General features: G+C 40.1%; 1 protein-coding gene across 2 annotated transcripts in view; it reads right to left on the bottom strand.

Moving 5' to 3' along the window:
- The window catches only part of LOC133622363 (rho GTPase-activating protein 6-like), a 131,454-nt gene extending 112,558 nt beyond the window's left edge, over positions 1–18,896 (bottom strand). For both annotated transcript variants that reach the window (XM_061985009.1, XM_061985010.1), the window contains exon 1: positions 18,378–18,896. In XM_061985009.1, the coding sequence (XP_061840993.1) occupies positions 18,378–18,845 (468 nt within the window). In that variant the 5' untranslated portion in view covers positions 18,846–18,896. The remainder of the gene's footprint in view (positions 1–18,377) is intronic.
- Positions 18,897–19,506: the final 610 nt, after the last annotated feature.

Raw genomic sequence — 19,506 nt, 5'->3', positions numbered from 1 at the left:
GCTGTTTAGCAAGTCCCTCCCATTTCTCACTGACTACTTCCTGTTTTGCAGGCTCGGCATGCTTCATTATTTACCAAAAAAAATAAATATTTTTTGAACATTTTATAAGGATATCAATGACATGTCTATCACGATATATATTGATATCGTTTTATCGGCCCAAGCCTCAAGTATAGCTTCACTCCTGCATGGTCTAGTTTGCACAATTAGCTGAAGTGAGTGATGAATGAACCGAGTATCCAAAGGCGATTTTGATTACTTATTGTGCTCAGCAGCAGGACGTTTTTTAAGCTTCAAAGAAGGAACTCGAGGGTTTTAAAAATGTGATTCCAGAACAAGACCATGGAATCTGCAGTGTTTTCCCTCTGGCCCATGACTAACCACTTGGAACAGAACCGGGTCACTGTAACACGTATAAATACTAAACGGGTACATGTTTGACCATGGGAAACTTAAAAAAAGCTCACGGTTAGATCACTGCCTTCTGCATCCAAAATGAAACTCAATGCCGCCGCACGCTCGCCGGTGGGGAGCTTTAATCGGCAACAGACTAAGACGCGGCCTGCGGAAATTAATGTTTACATTGGCAACGTCTCTGTTTCAAGCATGGCTCTTTTCACTTGTTGTTGAGAAAACATCCCAAAGGAGAGGTGAGATCACCCGAGCCGGGATTCTGCCAAATATAGGATTCAGAACCACTGCATTTGACTATATACTGTGCATGACGCTTTTTTGCCTTACATTCGGAAATAGGAAAGGTTGCGTATACAAGTCTGCATTGAAGCACTGAAAGAAGTATGTCATGCCTACGTACAATATCACAACAAATGGCAATCATATGTTTATTGTCAGTACTATCAGAAAACAGACTAAAACGAACTACAACCAACGCTAGCAGTGTTGGTGAAAAAAAAAGTTACTGGTGAAAATAAGTAGAGCATGCTTAGCAGCCTAATGTACGCCCAAAACTAAGGAGGAGACATTTTACCAAGGTATGCCTGTAAGCTACTGTTTGAAAAGTTTCAGATTGCCATATAACTTGGTACATGTAGTCCACAATATGCAAACACGAATGAGGAATTATTGGCTGTCTCCATACGTTTCACACTGCCATGATGACAGCCGTGCTAATGTTGGAACCCATTTCCTCAGCGTATCAGCATTTTGAAAACGAAATAGGCACTGACACTACCCATATCCACATAGGTTTTATTTGTTGAAAATATATTTTGCCCTGTTAGTTGGATGACACATCGACATACAGGCTAACGGGCATATATATATATTTCCCCCTATATGTCGATGTGTCATTGACCGGGCTAGCATGCTAAGTAGAGATGTCCGATAAATGCGTTAAAATGTAATATCGGAAATTATCGGTATGGTTTTTTTTATTATCGGTATCGTTTTTTTTTTTTTGTTTTTTTTTATTAAATCAACATAAAAAACACAAGATACACTTACAATTAGTGCACAAACCCAAAAAAACTCCCTCCCCCATTTACACTCATTCACACTCATTCACTCAAAAGGGTTGTTTCTTTCTGTTATTAATATTCTGGTTCCTACATTATATATCAATATATATCAATAAAGTCTGCAAGGGATACAGTCCGTAAGCACACATGATAGTATATATGATAGTATATATCTGTATCATGAATCAATTTAAGTGGACCCCGACTTAAACAAGTTAAAAAAAACTTATTCGGGTGTTACCATTTAGTGGTCAATTGTACTTTTTTTTTTACTTCACTGTGCAACCTACTAATAAAAGTCTCAATCAATCAATCAATGATTGTATCGTGCTGCTGGTCCACTAATAGTACTAATCATTAACAGTTAATTTTACCAATTTTCATTTATTACTAGTTTCTATGTAACACTTTTTATATTGTTTTACTTTCTTTTTTATTCAAGAAAATGTTTTTAATTAATTTATCTTATTTTATTTTATTAATTTTTTTAAAAAGTACCTTATCTTCACCATACCTGGTTGTCCAAATTAGGCATAATAATGTGTTAATTCCACGACTGTATATATTGGTTGATATCTGCATCGGTTGATATCGGTATCGGTAATTAAAGAGTTGGACAATATCGGAATATCGGATATCGGCAAAAAGCCATTATCGGACATCCCAAATGTTACGCATTCGTTGCAGGAACATACTAGCTTTGTTAGACAAGATCATAGACTGTATTGGACATTATAGTTTACATACCAAATGTCCATTTCCATTTATTACAAGTCATAAGAAAACGTAAATGCCTTACTTATCCATCAAGGAGAAAATTAGCAAGTTTGGCGTCAGATGAAAAAATATTGTCCGCCTTCAATCGTCTTCGTCTTTCAAAGGCATCCCCGATACAAATCTTCGTTTTGTTCTTGGCTTTGTCATAAACAAATTGAAAATCGTAACACGCCTTTTGGATTTACTAAGGTCTGACATGTTTAGTAACTTTACCAGTGGCAGGAGCTAGACGAAGATGGCGGTGCGTGACTGGCAACCTGGTTGTGACACACTCACAGACTTTCTAATTGGTCAATCGAAATGAAAACAATAAAAAAAATTTGGGGCTGTAAATCTAATTTTGAAATAAGCATATCCCGGCTGATCTAGTGTTCTCAGTTATAGAGTTATTCGAAAATAACATGATTTATTAAGGCCTTTTGACATATCAGGGCTATTAAATTATGACTTGACATGAAATGATTACATTTGGCACCTTTAACTCTCGTGTTTGTCAAGTTTTTTTTAGTATTTAGGCTAAACCCTTTGTTAAATGTGATACATTATTCCTGTTACTTGGCTATAAAGAATTTCTCTAAAATTTCAATAAATCTAATACCATTTCCAGTAATTCTAATTCAATTCAATTAAAATTCCAAATTCTGAAGTTAATTTTTTTACGAGGCATTTCAAAGTAGCAACATCACCTCATCTCCAAAACAACTTCTGGGGGGAGTTTCCTAGTTCTTTACTTTATAATGGCAAAGGTATAGCTAAGCAAATTGCACAAATGCGACCTTCATTTCAGTAAAATCATGTTATATGCAGCAACGTTGGCTGCAGATGCCAATATTTATATGTACTGTACATTTAAAGTCTCCTCTGAGACAACCAACGTTCTGGTCTGTAATCAGGCTGGACGTGCTGGTTACCAGACCCCGGTTAAACTCAATAAAGACCATAATCAGACTCACAGATCTGCGCCAGATCAACACAACCAGTGATGCTTGGCAGCAAAGAACAACAAGATCTCGGAAAGCACAAAATCCTAAAATTAGATCTGTCTGGCATTTGACTAATTGTTTGTATTATTGCCTAGTTTTTGGGTACTCTCGAAATCTTAACAAACTGACAGCAGAGGCCGAGACAATAACTGCAAATCAGACGAATCCAAGCCCAAAAAAAACACCCCCCAATTTAATGGCAATCTGTATTTTCGTCATCATGACCTCCGAGTGTTGTAAACAGGTCGGCACACTTCCTCAAGCGGTACCAAGAACAGTTGTTTGTCTCTGCTGGGTTTCATCACTCTCGGACTTTAATATTGGCATTCCACCAATGTCAGACTTTCATGGTCATTTGCCTCCGACACAGCCTCCTTACTTTAGAGCTCAGGGAGGAACTGAAGGAGGAATGGTGAACCAGGCATTTTTCAAGACTCAGTCTACCATCGAATTTTAATCACAATTTAGATTTTGGCTTCTCACAATCATAAAAATATTCTAATCGGGGGAAAAAAACAACATTATTGGGCCGAGCGATATTCATGCAAATAAAAAATAAAAAAAGACTACTTTTATCAAAAGTTTGGGGTCTCACCATGGTTGCTACTTTTTATTTGACACAGCGCTAGTATACCTAAGCAACAGTGGCGGGTCGTGCGTTTCTCACCTAGGCCTTCAGTGATTTCTTCAATAGTTACCTCTTAAAATACCATAATGTATGTTCCCACATGACCATTACTGGAGAAATACTACACAGAAACATATGTACGCCCTGCTGTGCATTGAACACATCAACAGTGTACAAAAGGGGTTATTTTCTGGCGCATTTAAAAATCAATTAAAACACATCAGCAATTAAAACATATCCCATACTTGCCAACCTTGAGACCTCCGATTTCGGGAGGTGGGGGGCGGGGGCGTGGTCGGGGGTGGGGTGGGGGGCGTGGTTAATATATATATATATATATATATATATATATATATATATATGTATGTGTGGGAAAAAAAATCACAAGATTTTTAATCTCCTGATGATTGAGGGTACCCCCCCTCATGAAACAGGCCTGTAGAGATGAAATAGTCTTGTGATTTTTTTTCCCACACATACATATATTGCGCTCTACTACGGTATCGAGCACTATTTTTTGGATAACCTTATTAAGACATATATATATATATAAGAAATACTTGACTTTCAGTGAACTCTAGCTATATATATATATATGTATCTATATATATACATATATATATATTTTATTATATATATATATATATAGAGATAGATATATATATATATATATATATATATATATATATATATATATATATATATATATATATATATATATAAATAAAAGAAATACTTGAATTTCAGTGTTCATTTATTTACACATATACACACACATAACAGTCCTCTATTCATTGTTGAGTTATGGGTTGAATTGTCCATCCTTGTTCTAATCTCTGTCACTATTTCAGAACACACACATTATACAAATATACATTATAAAATCAATAAGAAAACGGGAGCTCTAATTTGGGAGTCTGAATTAGGATCAGAAGTTCCTATATAAACATTGCGTGCTCACGTTGCCATTTTGTATTGATTACTGCAGCTGTGCACTGGATTCATTCACAAATACAAACTACAACTCACAAACACTTAAGAGTTAGGCTCCACCATCAGAATGTGTACTTAAACTTATAAAGATCACATGGATATTATTCAGTGAGTTGATTCACAAAAACTAACCTGTTATACAGGAGGAAAAAGCACACAGGACGTTTCAATTGTTCACAGACTGGTCGCTCTCATCAGAATGACAAGACACTTCCGGTCTGCAGGTGATAGCATTCAATTGGGAAGAAACGCCCTACTGCCCCCTACTGACCAATGCGAATACTGATAAATGTGTAATGACAGCTCCAAAAACGAATTCAAACCACAAAATAAAATAAATAAATCGACACAAAAATGTGACACATTATGTTTGGGTCACATATGCATGTACAAGAGATGGCAGTATTGTCCTGTTTAAAAGTGTCACAACATTGCTGTTTACGGCAGACGAACTGCTTTACGGTAGACAAAAACTTGACTGCTGTTGTTGTGTGTTGTTACCGCGCTGGGAGGACGTTAATGAAACTGCCTTACAATAAACCCACATAAGAAACCAAGAACTCGCCCTCGATCATTCTACAGTTATAACGTGATTGGGCAGGCATCCTGTTTATATTGTGGGAAAGCAGACGTGAGAACAGGCTGTCAACACGTCACTCAGGTCCGCATGGAGCTGGAGGGGGCGTGGCCTCCAGCTCCGCCTGAATTTCGGGAGATTTTCGGGAGAAAATTTGTCCCGGGAGGTTTTCGGGAGAGGCGCTGAATTTCGGGAGTCTCCCGGAAAATCCGGGAGGGTTGGCAAGTATGACATATCCTATTTGATACTGTCAAAATTAAAATTGCAAAAACATATCAAAAGTGAAAAATTTAATATTTGAACTCACAATTTGTAGGGCCTATTCGACGCCGTATGAGCCAAGTGGTACCCCTCGTCGTCGGCTGATTCGAGTGGAAATGGCGGACATTTCTCCATTTCATCGCAAGATGTAGTTTCTCTTTAAATATCCCTCTTGAAAATGGCCTTGTAAATATATACAGTCGTAGTCAAAAGTTTACATACACTTGTAAAGAACTTAGTGTCATGGCTGTTTTGAGTTTCCAATAATTTCTACAACTCTTGTTTGTTTGTGATAGAGTGATTGGAGCACATACTTGTTGGTCACAAAAAACATTCATGAAGTTTGGTTCTTTTATGAATTTATTATGGGTCTACTGAAAATGTGACCAAATCTGCTGGGTCAAAAGTATACAAACAGCAACATACATGATCAATTTTGGTGATGTTGAAACGTTACATCCATCCATCCATTTTCTACCGCTTGTCCCTTTTGGGGTCGGGGGGGGTGCTGGATCTTATCCCAGCTGCATTCGGGCGGAAGGCTGGGTGCATCCTGGACAAGTTGCCACCTCCATCCATCCATCCATTTTCTACCGCTTATTCCCTTTGGGGTCGCGGGGGGCGCTGGAGCCTATCTCAGCTACAATCGGGCGGAAGGCGGGGTACACCCTGGACAAGTCGCCACCTCATCGCAGGGCAAGTTGCCACCTCATCACAATCAAATCAAATTAGCTTCATGTCATGGCCTCTTGACTTCATGTGAGTGATTATGATTGACAACACTTGCTGACTTCTCTGAGCCCATTTAAATAAGGTTAATGTGATGCAGTCATTAGACTCGATTACAAAGTGAAAGGAACTCAGCACAGATCTGAAAAAACTAATTTTGATGTCGTAAACCGAAAATGAAGCGTCCAAAGGATTCAACATTCATCACTCCAAGCAACATTTGTAAGTTTCACAGTTGAACTAAAACAATTCTTACTTACTAATCCGTCCCATGTGTAGGAGTGCATATTTGTGCATGCTATCGTAATGTAATGAAGCTAGCGTCATTAGCATTAGCTATTATGCTAACACGTTTACATGTGTGTTAGTATATTAACTTACAATGGCATTCCTTTTGTTTTGTTTCAGTTTCACAAATTTCTCAGCAAATTTACCAATACTTCACCATGGAGTTATTGAGTCTGTTTAGCTGATTGGAGAGCTAGCTTGCGCAGCGAGTGGGTCCACAGCGATGACTTCTGTTTTGTTTGATCATCCGTTTTACTGCTGTGGTATAGACATCGCTTGAAAACAAATAGTATGTAAATAAACATTTATAAAATATTAATGTGTAAATAACTAATTTCACAATTTATATATCTGCGGCTTATAGTCTGGTGTGGCTAATGTATGAAAAAAAAAAGTTTTTCTTCCAAAATTTTGTGGGTGCAGCTTTTATATCCCGGTGCGCTCTATAGTCCGGAAAATACGGTACAGTCAAAAAGGTAGCGAAGCAAAATACATTCGTAGAAGAAGGCAAAGTCCTTAACTCCTGCAGTGATCCCACAATGCAAAGCTGTCAAGCTGGCTTATAAAATCCTCTGAATAATCATTGCTAGCAGGTGAGAATAATAATCGCTGATCACCTACAAGTGATGAGAACAGTGCTTGGAAGCAGAGGTAAAGTTACTGCCAGCCCGCACAGACAGAAACAGGAAGTGGGAACAAAATAAGAGCGCTAACCAGGAAATAACCCTAAAAACACAGGAAGTACACCCAAAAACTAAACAAGACATGACCTGGAGCTAACAGGTCCATGCCTGAAATACAAAACATATTTATATCATCTATTCAGCAATATCATTTTATAATTTTATAGCTGCTGGGTGACTTAAGGATCTGATCAAAACAAATTGAATTGATGAGTTTTGGTGTCTGCTGTTGTTTTTTAACGCTATTAGTTTTTAATTTAGGAAATATATCATTCTCACATATCTCCTATATGAAAAAATGTAATTAAATATTCATTGCGTTGTGATGGTCCACTGCCTCCCTACCGAGCATGCGGTCAGGAAGCTAAAAAAATCATTTCTGAGGTCTAGATTGCAATTCTATATTGCAGAAAAGGTGTTACATATGTTTAGATGTGTGCTGCTTGTTCAACATCGCCAAGCCCCACAGGTTGGAGAGCTTAATAACATGAATGTGGAGGGAAATGAGTGTTACCATGGGCATATAATGCCTGTAATACACGCAAAATTCTCATTTGAATAAGACGATGTGCACCACTTTTGCACTTGTTTTTAATTGCACACGCCCACCAATATTACACACAACTCTATAGTTTGCACACGCTATTCAGCACATGCTTTTTGGATATTAGCCTAAATTGAACAATATCACAGTATGAAACCCCACATTTGTCAATAAAAACAAGTGTGAAGCAGAAAGCTTATTAGAAAGAAAGAAATATTGTAACCTATAGATTTACCACTCCACTTAAATTTAAAGACAGCATAAATCCGTCATTGTTAGTGTTTTTCATACCTACTATTGTTTTCTGAGAAGTTGCACTTGATTAAGCCGTTTTCTAACATTCCACATTCAAAATTAATACAAGAATGTATGATTCGATGTTAATATTGTAACGGATCAAAATCTGTATCGGCCATCGGTTCATCATATTTTAAGTTCACCCCGAATAAATACTGTCCTACAGCACTGAATAAGCAAACAGATACTTAGTCATAATATGATATGGGTTTCCTTACGAGGGATCAAATTATTGCCAAAACAAATATTCTTAAAGGGGAACATTATCACCAGACCTATGTAAGCGTCAATATATACCTTGATGTTGCAGAAAAAAGACCATATATTTTTTTAACCGATTTCCGAACTCTAAATGGGTGAATTTTGGCGAATTAAATGCCTATGTAATATTCGCTCTCACAACGTGACGTCACATCGGGAAGCAATCCGCCATTTTCTCAAACACAGAGTCAAATCAGCTCTGTTATTTTCCGTTTTTTTCGACTGTTTTCCGTACCTTGGAGACGTCATGCCTCGTTGGTGTGTTGTCGGAGGGTGTAACAACACGAACAGGGACGGATTCAAGTTGCACCAGTGGCCCAAAGATGCGAAAGTGGCAAGAAATTGGACGTTTGTTCCGCACACTTTACCGACGAAAGCTATGCTACGACAGAGATGGCAAGAATGTGTGGATATCCTGCGACACTCAAAGCAGATGCATTTCCAACGATAAAGTCAAAGAAATCTGCCGCCAGACCCCCATTGAATCTGCCGGAGTGTGTGAGCAATTCAGGGACAAAGGACCTCGGTAGCACGGCAAGCAATGGCGGCAGTTTGTTCCCGCAGACGAGCGAGCTAAACCCCTTGGATGTCTTGGCTCACACCGTCAAGAGAAGAATATCGACCCAAGCTTCCCTGGCCTGCTGGCATGAGGGTATGTCTACAGAATATATTAATTGATGAAAATTGGGCTGTCTGCACTCTCAAAGTGCATGTTGTTGCCAAATGTATTTCATATGCTGTAAACCTAGTTCATAGTTGTTAGTTTCCTTTAATGCCAAACAAACATACCAATCGTTGGTTAGAAGGCGATCACCGAATTCGTCCTCGCTTTCTCCCGTGTCGCTGGCTGTTTCCGTCGGTTTCGCTTGCATACGGTTCAAACCGATACGGCGCAATAGCTTCAGTTTCTTCTTCAATTTCGTTTTCGCTACCTGCCTCCACACTACAACCATCCGTTTCAATACATTCGTAATCTGTTGAATCGCTTAAGCCGCTGAAATCCGAGTCTGAATCCGAGCTAATGTCGCTATAGCTTGCTGTTCTTTCCGCCATGTTATTTGTGTTGGCTTCACTATGTGACGTCACAGGAAAATGGATGGGTGTTTAAAACGATGGTTAAAATCAGGCACTTTGAAGCTTTTTTTAGAGATATTGCGTGATGGGTAAAATTTTGAAAAAAACTTCGAAAAATATAATAAGCCACTGGGAACTGATTTTTAATGGTTTTAACCATTCTGAAATTGTGATAATGTTCCCCTTTAATTCAAAGCTCTAAACCCTTACAAGTTTTCTTAGGCCCTGTTTACACTAAGGTTATCCAGGTTAAATCCCACCTAACCTTATCCGTGTCCACACACAACAATGCCACCGTTTAAGACCCCCATCCCTCTCTCCGTCCGCCGGCGCAACGCGACCTAGTACGCATGCGTGTAAAATGCGCACGTCATAGTCACCTCCAGTGTTGCTTTGTGTGCAAGTTCTTGAAATTAAATGTAACTTATCTGAACAATATCCAGTGTTGTGGTATTTCACTTAACTGTAATCCAGTGTGCTGTGGGGCCCTATTGTAGTGAATCACACCTGAGCCATCGTAAAGTAATCAAATCTTTATTAGACACGTAAACAATGTGATAAAGAACATTTTACATCAATCAATCTAGGGATCTAGATATCTGATCAGGACACTCCTCACTCTTTTGCCTTCACCTTCATTGTCCATTTGTTTTTGGTGACTTTATATACTCTGGACCGAGACGTTGAGTCTGCGACATATCTTTTTTTATCACATCTATGGGAGGCGGCCCTTGAACAGCTCCATTCGCATTCTTGTCTCTCTTTCGACAAATGGACGAGGTTTTTCGGCTAGTAGAATCACAGCTGACCTGGACATTGGAAAGTTCTCTTGCCGTCTGAGCAGTGTTGTATCGAAATAGCTGCAATCGCTTTCTCTTAGGGTAGCCTTCACCTTTATTGTCCATTCGCTTTTGGTGACTTTATGTACTCTGGACCTAGACGTTGAGTTCGCGACATACATGGTGGACAATAACTGATACAGTCTGCTTTGCCAGTCCAAAAACATTCACCGTTTTCCTCGACAGCCAGGTAATACAAAGCACACGCTATCTTTTTTATCACATCCACGGGAGCTCGCATACTCGTTGACTCTCCTTCGACAAATGGACAAAGTTTTTCGCTAAGTAACATCACAGCTGACACAGCTGACCCGGTGTTGGAAAGTTCTCTTTCCGTCTGAGAAGTGCTGTATCCCAAATAGCTGCAATCGCTTTCTCTTAAGGTATTCATGTGTGATTTCCACAAGCGTCTGTACATGTAGAAGAAGGAGAAACACGGGCATGTCTGGATGACTCGCCTTCATATTTCCAGTGGTTAGCTCCGAGCTACGAAACCGCTTTATTATGAAGCTGGCTTTGGCGCGTTCTTTCTGACGTCACTTCCTGTGTGGGCGAGGTCTTTCTGGCGTCACTTCCTCTCCGAACTCACTTTGTAAACGATCAACGAGTCCATACAAAGCTAAGAGCCGGCGATTCAAAAATTACACGGCTGACTTACGCGTGTAAAAATTTCTCCGAGGAGGGGCACCTTAAACGATGATTTAGTGTGGCTGAAACGGTGCTTAGGCTAAATAATTATTTGTTTAACGGGTTAAACGACTTAGTATAGACAAGGCCTTACTCAGCAACACTTTTGAAAATGTTTACACATACTCTGAGATGCACTAACTTTATGGTCCAGCCGTGACGAATCAAACCAAACTGATGGTCCTACGTGTTGCAGGAGGAGGATGGAGTTCTGGTAGTGGGAATGAGTGTGTGAAACCAGCTCCTCGAGGAGCAGCTCGCTGGAACAGGAAGTGATTCTGGAGCTGTTCAAGGGCCGCCTGGTTTTTGACCCTGTACCCTCTGGGAAGCGTGAGAACCGAGTCCTTTAAAGTCCTCACACACACACACACACACACGCACACACGCTGTAAAGCAGCAAGAGTCTACAAAACAAGTGGGAAAATCATCACATGTTCCCACTAGTGTGTGTGGACTTGTGCCAACTATGCACCCTATAAAGCCCCCCTGCTAAAAATAAGTCTCCAAAGTATGTTTTGGTAAAGATTTCATACTTAGCCTCACTCAATTTCAAGCCTGCTGAGGGCGGCACCGGGGGAAAAATCTATTTGTGCACTTGAATGCACCTTTTGTCAGAATGTCTTAATCCGACAAGTAATATAAGTGCTAAGGTTGCGCAATATAGACGATATAAATAATAAACATAAGAGCTTTTAGTACTATCGCCATATCCTGATAATGCATGTTGATGACACATTCTATAGCTGTGTCCCACAAATTTGACGAAAGCAACCTCGCCAGCAGCTAATGTCCATCCACAGTGCAGCTTCTAAATAACCAATCCTCACATCCATGGCGGCAAATAAACTGCGTTTCTTATAAGTAGCTTTATCACCGGAGGACAAGGGGTCAATGAATAACTCCGCATGCTACACTACACACTGTAGGAAGATTAAAAAAAAAAAGCATAGCTAACCGCCAAGATACAGCTCTTGAACGTAAACAGGGGTGGGCGGATCGATACGACTATGGACAGTAACGATACCAAGTATAGTATTAGTATATGTTCAATCCTACAGTGATTAGCTCGTTATTTTTTGCTATCACAGAATCATTGTTGTTGTTATTGTTTACAAATTCGGGGAAATAAAAGCCAATAGTAGTTTTTGCTTTTGTTTACCGTATTTTTCGGACTATAGAGCGCACCGGGATATACTGTAAGCTGCACTCACTAAATTTTTAAAGAAAAAAATATTTTCCATATATTAGCCGTATGAGTCGCAGATATTTACGTTGCGAAATTAGTTATCGACACTGTAAAAATCTGTCAATGTTAATTTACATACCCTAGATGTTTCCAAACGGTGTCTTTAACACGGCAGTAAAACGGCTGATCAAACAAAACAGAAGTCATCATAATTGACCCACTAGCTGTGGACGCTAGCTCTCCAATCAGCTAATCAGGCTCAATAATTCAACAATACAAAAAAAGGCCGTTGTAAGTTAATATTACTAACAGAAACTCGTAAACGTGTTAGCATATTAGCTAATGCTAACGACGCTAGCGTCATTACATTACGATAGCACGTATAAATATGCATGATAACACTCCTACAGACATCACGCATTAGAACGGTTTAGTAAGTATAACAGTTTTAGTTATATTGTAAGCCTGGCGTGATGAATGAAGAAATAATACAAGTAGACACGCTAAGGACGGCTAGAAGACTGAATGGCACGTCGTTGGGGGGTAAAAAAGGCATTACCGATAAATGGAACAATGCTGCAGCACCTGCGGTGAGTGAATTTGTCCAATAGATGGCGCCATAGCACAAACCGTAAAACACCCCATTTGTGTTTTTTCTTCTTTTTTTTTCTTTTATAAAATTATTTTTATTATTGCCCTCAGCAAAAAAAAAAATCCATAAGTTTGCCGCTCCGTTTTATAAGCCGCAGGATTCAAAGTGTAGGAAAAAAAGTAGCAGCTTTTAGTCCGGAATTTGCTGTAGTTATTTTGCACTAGTGAATGCATTTTCAATGTTGCATGTAAGAAAGGGGAATAAGGAAATCATTGAAATTTTAATTAATATTGTTACACCGCCCTCCCGTGTTTTTGTTCTATTACAGTTATAAATTTAAATATCTTATTTATCCTGACAATTTGAAGTATGAACATTGGTATGACCAATACTGACCATGTAACTACTTGATATTAGTGGATCAATAGCCAAATTTGTAGTATCGCCCACAACTAATGTAAGGTAGAATAAGTGCTTTGTACATTTTAACAGAAGTGTCACAAGAACCATGTTACAACAGAACGTAACCAGATAATAACAGTATGTCATCAAGTAGATTAATCATCGTTTCAATAAAATAATACATCTGAAAATAAAAAAAATATGTAACTGTAAACTAGGTATTGACCGATATTTTTTTTTCAGGTCCGATAGCGATTATTCGAAGTCAAGGAAGCCGATACCGATATTTAGAGCCGATATAGGCTCCAGCCACCCCCGAATAAGAAATATTAGACATAAAGTCTATTCAGCAACATAATTATATATATATATATATATATATATATATATATATATATATATATATATGTATATATGTATATATATATATATATATATATATATATATATATATATATATATATATATATATATATATATACAGGTAAAAGCCAGTAAATTAGAATATTTTGAAAAACTTGATTTATTTCAGTAATTGCATTCAAAAGGTGTAACTTGTACATTATATTTATTCATTGCACACAGACTGATGCATTCAAATGTTTATTTCATTTAATTTTGATGATTTGAAGTGGCAACAAATGAAAATCCAAAATTCTGTGTGTCACAAAATTAGAATATTACTTAAGGCTAATACAAAAAAGGGATTTTTAGAAATGTTGGCCAACTGAAAAGTATGAAAATGAAAAATATGAGCATGTACAATACTCAATACTTGGTTGGAGCTCCTTTTGCCTCAATTACTGCGTTAATGCGGCGTGGCATGGAGTCGATGAGTTTCTGGCACTGCTCAGGTGTTATGAGAGCCCAGGTTGCTCTCTGATAGTGGCCTTCAACTCTTCTGCGGTTTTGGGTCTGGCATTCTGCATCTTCCTTTTCACAATACCCCACAGATTTTCTATGGGGCTAAGGTCAGGGGAGTTGGCGGGCCAATTTAGAACAGAAATACCATGGTCCGTAAACCAGGCACGGGTAGATTTTGCGCTGTGTGCAGGCGCCAAGTCCTGTTGGAACTTGAAATCTCCATCTCCATAGAGCAGGTCAGCAGCAGGAAGCATGAAGTGCTCTAAAACTTGCTGGTAGACGGCTGCGTTGACCCTGGATCTCAGGAAACAGAGTGGACCGACACCAGCAGATGACATGGCACCCCAAACCATCACTGATGGTGGAAACTTTACACTAGACTTCAGGCATCGTGGATCCTGTGCCTCTCCTGTCTTCCTCCAGACTCTGGGACCTTGATTTCCAAAGGAAATGCAAAATTTGCATGGTTGGGTGATGGTTTGGGGTGCCATGTCATCTGCTGGTGTCGGTCCACTCTGTTTCCTGAGATCCAGGGTCAACACAGCCGTCTACCAGCAAGTTTTAGAGCACTTCATGCTTCCTGCTGCTGACCTGCTCTATGGAGATGGAGATTTCAAGTTCCAACAGGACTTGGCGCCTGCACACAGCGCAAAATCTACCCGTGCCTGGTTTACGGACCATGGTATTTCTGTTCTAAATTGGCCCGCCAACTCCCCTGACCTTAGCCCCATAGAAAATCTGTGGGGTATTGTGAAAAGGAAGATGCAGAATGCCAGACCCAAAAACGCAGAAGAGTTGAAGGCCACTATCAGAGCAACCTGGGCTCTCATAACACCTGAGCAGTGCCAGAAACTCATCGACTCCATGCCACGCCGCATTAACGCAGTAATTGAGGCAAAAGGAGCTCCAACCAAGTATTGAGTATTGTACATGCTCATATTTTTCATTTTCATACTTTTCAGTTGGCCAACATTTCTAAAAATCCCTTTTTTGTATTAGCCTTAAGTAATATTCTAATTTTGTGACACACGGAATTTTGGATTTTCATTTGTTGCCACTTCAAATCATCAAAATTAAATGAAATAAAAATTTTAATGCATCAGTCTGTGTGCAATGAATAAATATAATGTACAAGTTACACCTTTTGAATGCAATTACTGAAATAAATCAAGTTTTTCAAAATATTCTAATTTACTGGCTTTTACCTGTATACAAACCCTATTTCCATATGAGTTGGGAAATTGTGTTAGATGTAAATATAAACGGAATACAGTGATTTGCAAATCATTTTCAACCCATATTCATTTGAATATGCTACAAAGACAACATATTTGATGTTCAAACTGATAAAACATTTTTTTTTTTGCAAATAATCATTAACTTTAGAATTTGATGCCAGCAACAAGTGACAAAGAAGTTGGGAAAGGTGGCAATAAATACTGATAAAGTTGAGGAATGCTCATCAAACACTTATTTGGAACATCCCACAAGTGTGCAGGCTAATTGGGAACAGGTGGGTGCCATGATTGGGTATAAAAACAACTTCCCAAAAAATGCTCAGTCTTTCACAAGAAAAGATGGGGCTAGGTACTCGCCTTTGTCCTCAATTGCGTGAGCAAATAGTCAAACAGTTTAAGAACAACGTTTCTCAAAGTGCAATTGCAAGAAATTTAGGAATTTCTACATCTACGGTCCATAATATCATCAAAAAGGTCAGAGAATCTGGAGAAATCACTCCACGTAATGGCCGGAAACCAACATTGAATGACCGTGACCTTCGATCCCTCAGACGGCACTGTATCAAAAACCGACATCAATCTCTAAAGGATATCACCACATGGGCTCAGGAACACTTCAGAAAACCACTGTCACTAAATACAGTTTGTTGCTACATCTGTAAGTGCAAGTTAAAGCTCTACTATGCAAAGCGAAAGCCATTTATCAACAACATCCAGAAACGCCACAGGCTTCTCTGGGCCCGAGATCATCTTAGATGACTCATATGGAACTCATATGGAAACGGGGTTTGTATGTATGTATGTGTGTGTGTGTAGATATGTTTATATATATGTGTGTGTGTGTATATATATAAGTGCCCATCCATCCATTTTCTACCGCTTATTCCCTTTGGGGTCGCGGGGGGCGCTGGAGCCTATCTCAGCTACAATCGGGCGGAAGGCGGGGTACACCCTGGACAAGTCGCCACCTCATCGCAGGGCCAACACAGATAGACAGACAACATTCACACTCACATTCACACACTAGGGCCAATTTTAGTGTTGCCAATCGACCTATCCCCAGGTGCATGTCTTTGGAGGTGGGAGGAAGCCGGAGTACCCGGAGGGAACCCACGGGGAGAACATGCAGACTCCACACAAAGATCCCGAGGCCGGGATTGAACCCAAGATTACTCAGGACCTTCGTATTGTGAGGCAGATGCACTAACCCCTCTTCCACCGTGCTGCCCATACAGTATATATATATATATATATATATATATATATATATATATATATATATATATATATGTATATACAAACCCCGTTTTTGAGTTAGGAAATTGTGTTAGATGTAATGATTTGCAAATCCTTTTCAACCCATATTCAGTTGAATGCAAGATATTTGATGTTCAAACTCATACACTTTATTATTTTTTTGCAAATAATAATTAACTTAGAATTTCATGGCTGCAACACATGCCAAAGTAGTTGGGAAAGGGCATGTTCACCACTGTGTTACATGGCCTTTCCTTTTAACAACACCCAGTAAACGTTTGGGAACTGAGGAGACACATTTTTTAAGCTTCTCAGGTGGAATTCTTTCCCATTCTTGCTTGATGTACAGCTTAAGTTGTTCAACAGTCCGGGGTCTCCGTTGTGGTATTTTAGGCTTCATAATGCGCCACACATTTTCAATGGGAGACAGGTCTGGACTACAGGCAGGCCAGTCTAGTACCCGCACTCTTTTACTATGAAGCCACGTTGATGTAACACGTGGCCTGGCATTGTCTTGCTGAAATAAGCAGGGGCGTCCATGGTAACGTTGCTTGGATGGCAACATATGTTGCTCCAAAACCTGTATGTACCTTTCAGCATTAATGGCGCCGTCACAGATGTGTAAGTTACCCATGCCTTGGGCACTAATACACCCCCATACCATCACAGATGCTGGCTTTTCAACTTTGTGCCTATAACAATCCGGATGGTTCTTTTCCTCTTTGGTCCGGAGGACACGACGTCCACAGTTTCCAAAAACAATTTGAAATGTGGACTTGTCAGACCACAGAACACGTTTCCACTTTGTATCAGTCCATCTTAGATGAGCTCAGGCCCAGCGAAGCCGACGGCGTTTCTGGGTATTGTTGATAAACAGTTTTCGCCTTGCATAGGAGAGTTTTAACTTGCACTTACAGATGTAGCGACCAACTGTAGTTACTGACAGTGGGTTTCTGAAGTGTTCCTGAGCCCATGTGGTGATATCCTTTACACACTGATGTCGCTTGTTGATGCAGTATCCTGAGGGATCGAAGGTCACAGGCTTAGCTGCTTACGTGCAGTGATTTCTCCAGATTCTCTGAACCCTTTGATGATATTACGGACCGTAGATGGTGAAATCCCTAAATTCCTTGCAATAGCTGGTTGAGAAAGGTTTTCCTGAAACTGTTCAACAATTTGCTCACGCATTTGTTGACAAAGTGGTGACCCTCGCCCCATCCTTGTTTGTGAATGACTGAGCATTTCATGGAATCTACTTTTATACCCAATCATGGCACCTACCTGTTCCCAATTAGCCTGCACACCTGTGGGATGTTCCAAATAAGTGTTTGATGAGCATTCCTCAACTTTATCAGAATTTATTGCCACCTTTCCCAACTTCTTTGTCACGTGTTGCTGGCATCAAATTCTAAAGTTAATGATTATTTGCAACAAAAAAAAAAACGTTTATCAGTTTGAACATCAAATATGTTGTCTTTGTAGCATATTCAACTGAATATGGGTTGAAAATGATTTGCAAATCATTGTATTCCGTTTATATTTACATCTAACACAATTTCCCAACTCATATGGAAACGGGGTTTGATATATATATATATATATATATATATATATATATATATATATATGTGTGTGTGTGTGTGTGTGTGTAATTTTTATTTAATTTGTATTATTCTATACATTTTATGTTTTTAATGTTATCATCCGAATATTATACACAAGCAAATGAAGTCGTGTACCTCTGACTTCCACACGACGTCAGCGTGAGAGATCGGTGCCTGGGTCCGCTTTAGAAGCCACCTCCGGGGTGAGAAGAGCGTGCCGGTGCTCCCGGACGGCGTGAAGCCGGTCCCGGAGCCCCGCACGAGCAGCGGCAAGTCGCCGGCAGCGTTCCGCTTGGAGCGCTTCACTACGTCGTAGTGAAAGTGAAAGTTGGAAGAAGGGGACAGGTCCAGGGGGATGGAGGGAGAAGAGATGGACGCCGCGATGGGCACTTTCAGCGTGAAGGTCTTGGCGCGCGCGGCCGGTTTCGAAGACGCGCCCGCGTCGTGCGGCGGCTGTGCGGTTTCGGCACCGGTGCCGCAGTGTCGGATGATGGCGGGGTCCAGACTCCGGGTCTGGCGTAGCCTGCGTTTGGTGAAGGCTTTGGATGTGGGAGAGGAGCATGATGAGAAGACGCTGTTAAGAAGCCCCTGGGCTGCAGACATGGCTCCGATTATCCTTTGCGGACCTCAACTTAAACGCGGCGAGCCGCGGACAGGAAGGAAGCCGCGGCGGTCGTGCGAGTTCATCCGCACGGCGGTCATGCCGGAGAAGACAGTTAAATAATGTGCGTAAGAGGGTTGGAAAGGCGGGGACCATAAAAAAAAAAACTTGCGCACGCTGTGCTCCCCCACCCCTCAGCCATGATGATTAAACAACTATTTTATTTTCTGGACAATAGAAATAAATAATGTTTTAATGCAAATATGTCCAAAATATGGTGTGGCAGCTAGTATGGCTGTGCGTTGTGTGGATCTCACTTTTCAATGCCTCAAGAGCTGTGCTGAACAATTAGCTGACACAAGGTGCATGAATTCGGGCTCAATGGCCAGCACTGCTCTAAGAGTTCTCAATCGGTTCTTGGACTATGTGGTTCCAGTCCATGCAGTGTGTGCAGGGCCGGACTGGGACTGTTTCACATTCTAAAATGAAATTAGACAAAAAAATCCATCCATTCGTCTTCTTCCGCTTATCCGAGGTAGGGTTGCGGGGGCAGCAGCCTAAGCAGAGTAGCCCAGACTTCTCCCGAGAATTTGAAGTCCGCTTACGTCACAACGCTGCGTGAAGGCTGTCCCAATTCATTCAAATTCGACGGCTCCTCCAAAT

The sequence above is a fragment of the Nerophis lumbriciformis genome, linkage group LG23 (assembly GCF_033978685.3).
Source record: "Nerophis lumbriciformis linkage group LG23, RoL_Nlum_v2.1, whole genome shotgun sequence".
Lineage (NCBI taxonomy): Eukaryota > Metazoa > Chordata > Actinopteri > Syngnathiformes > Syngnathidae > Nerophis > Nerophis lumbriciformis.
Note: the sequence above shows the minus strand (reverse complement) of the source record. Positions and strands in the feature narration are given on the sequence as shown.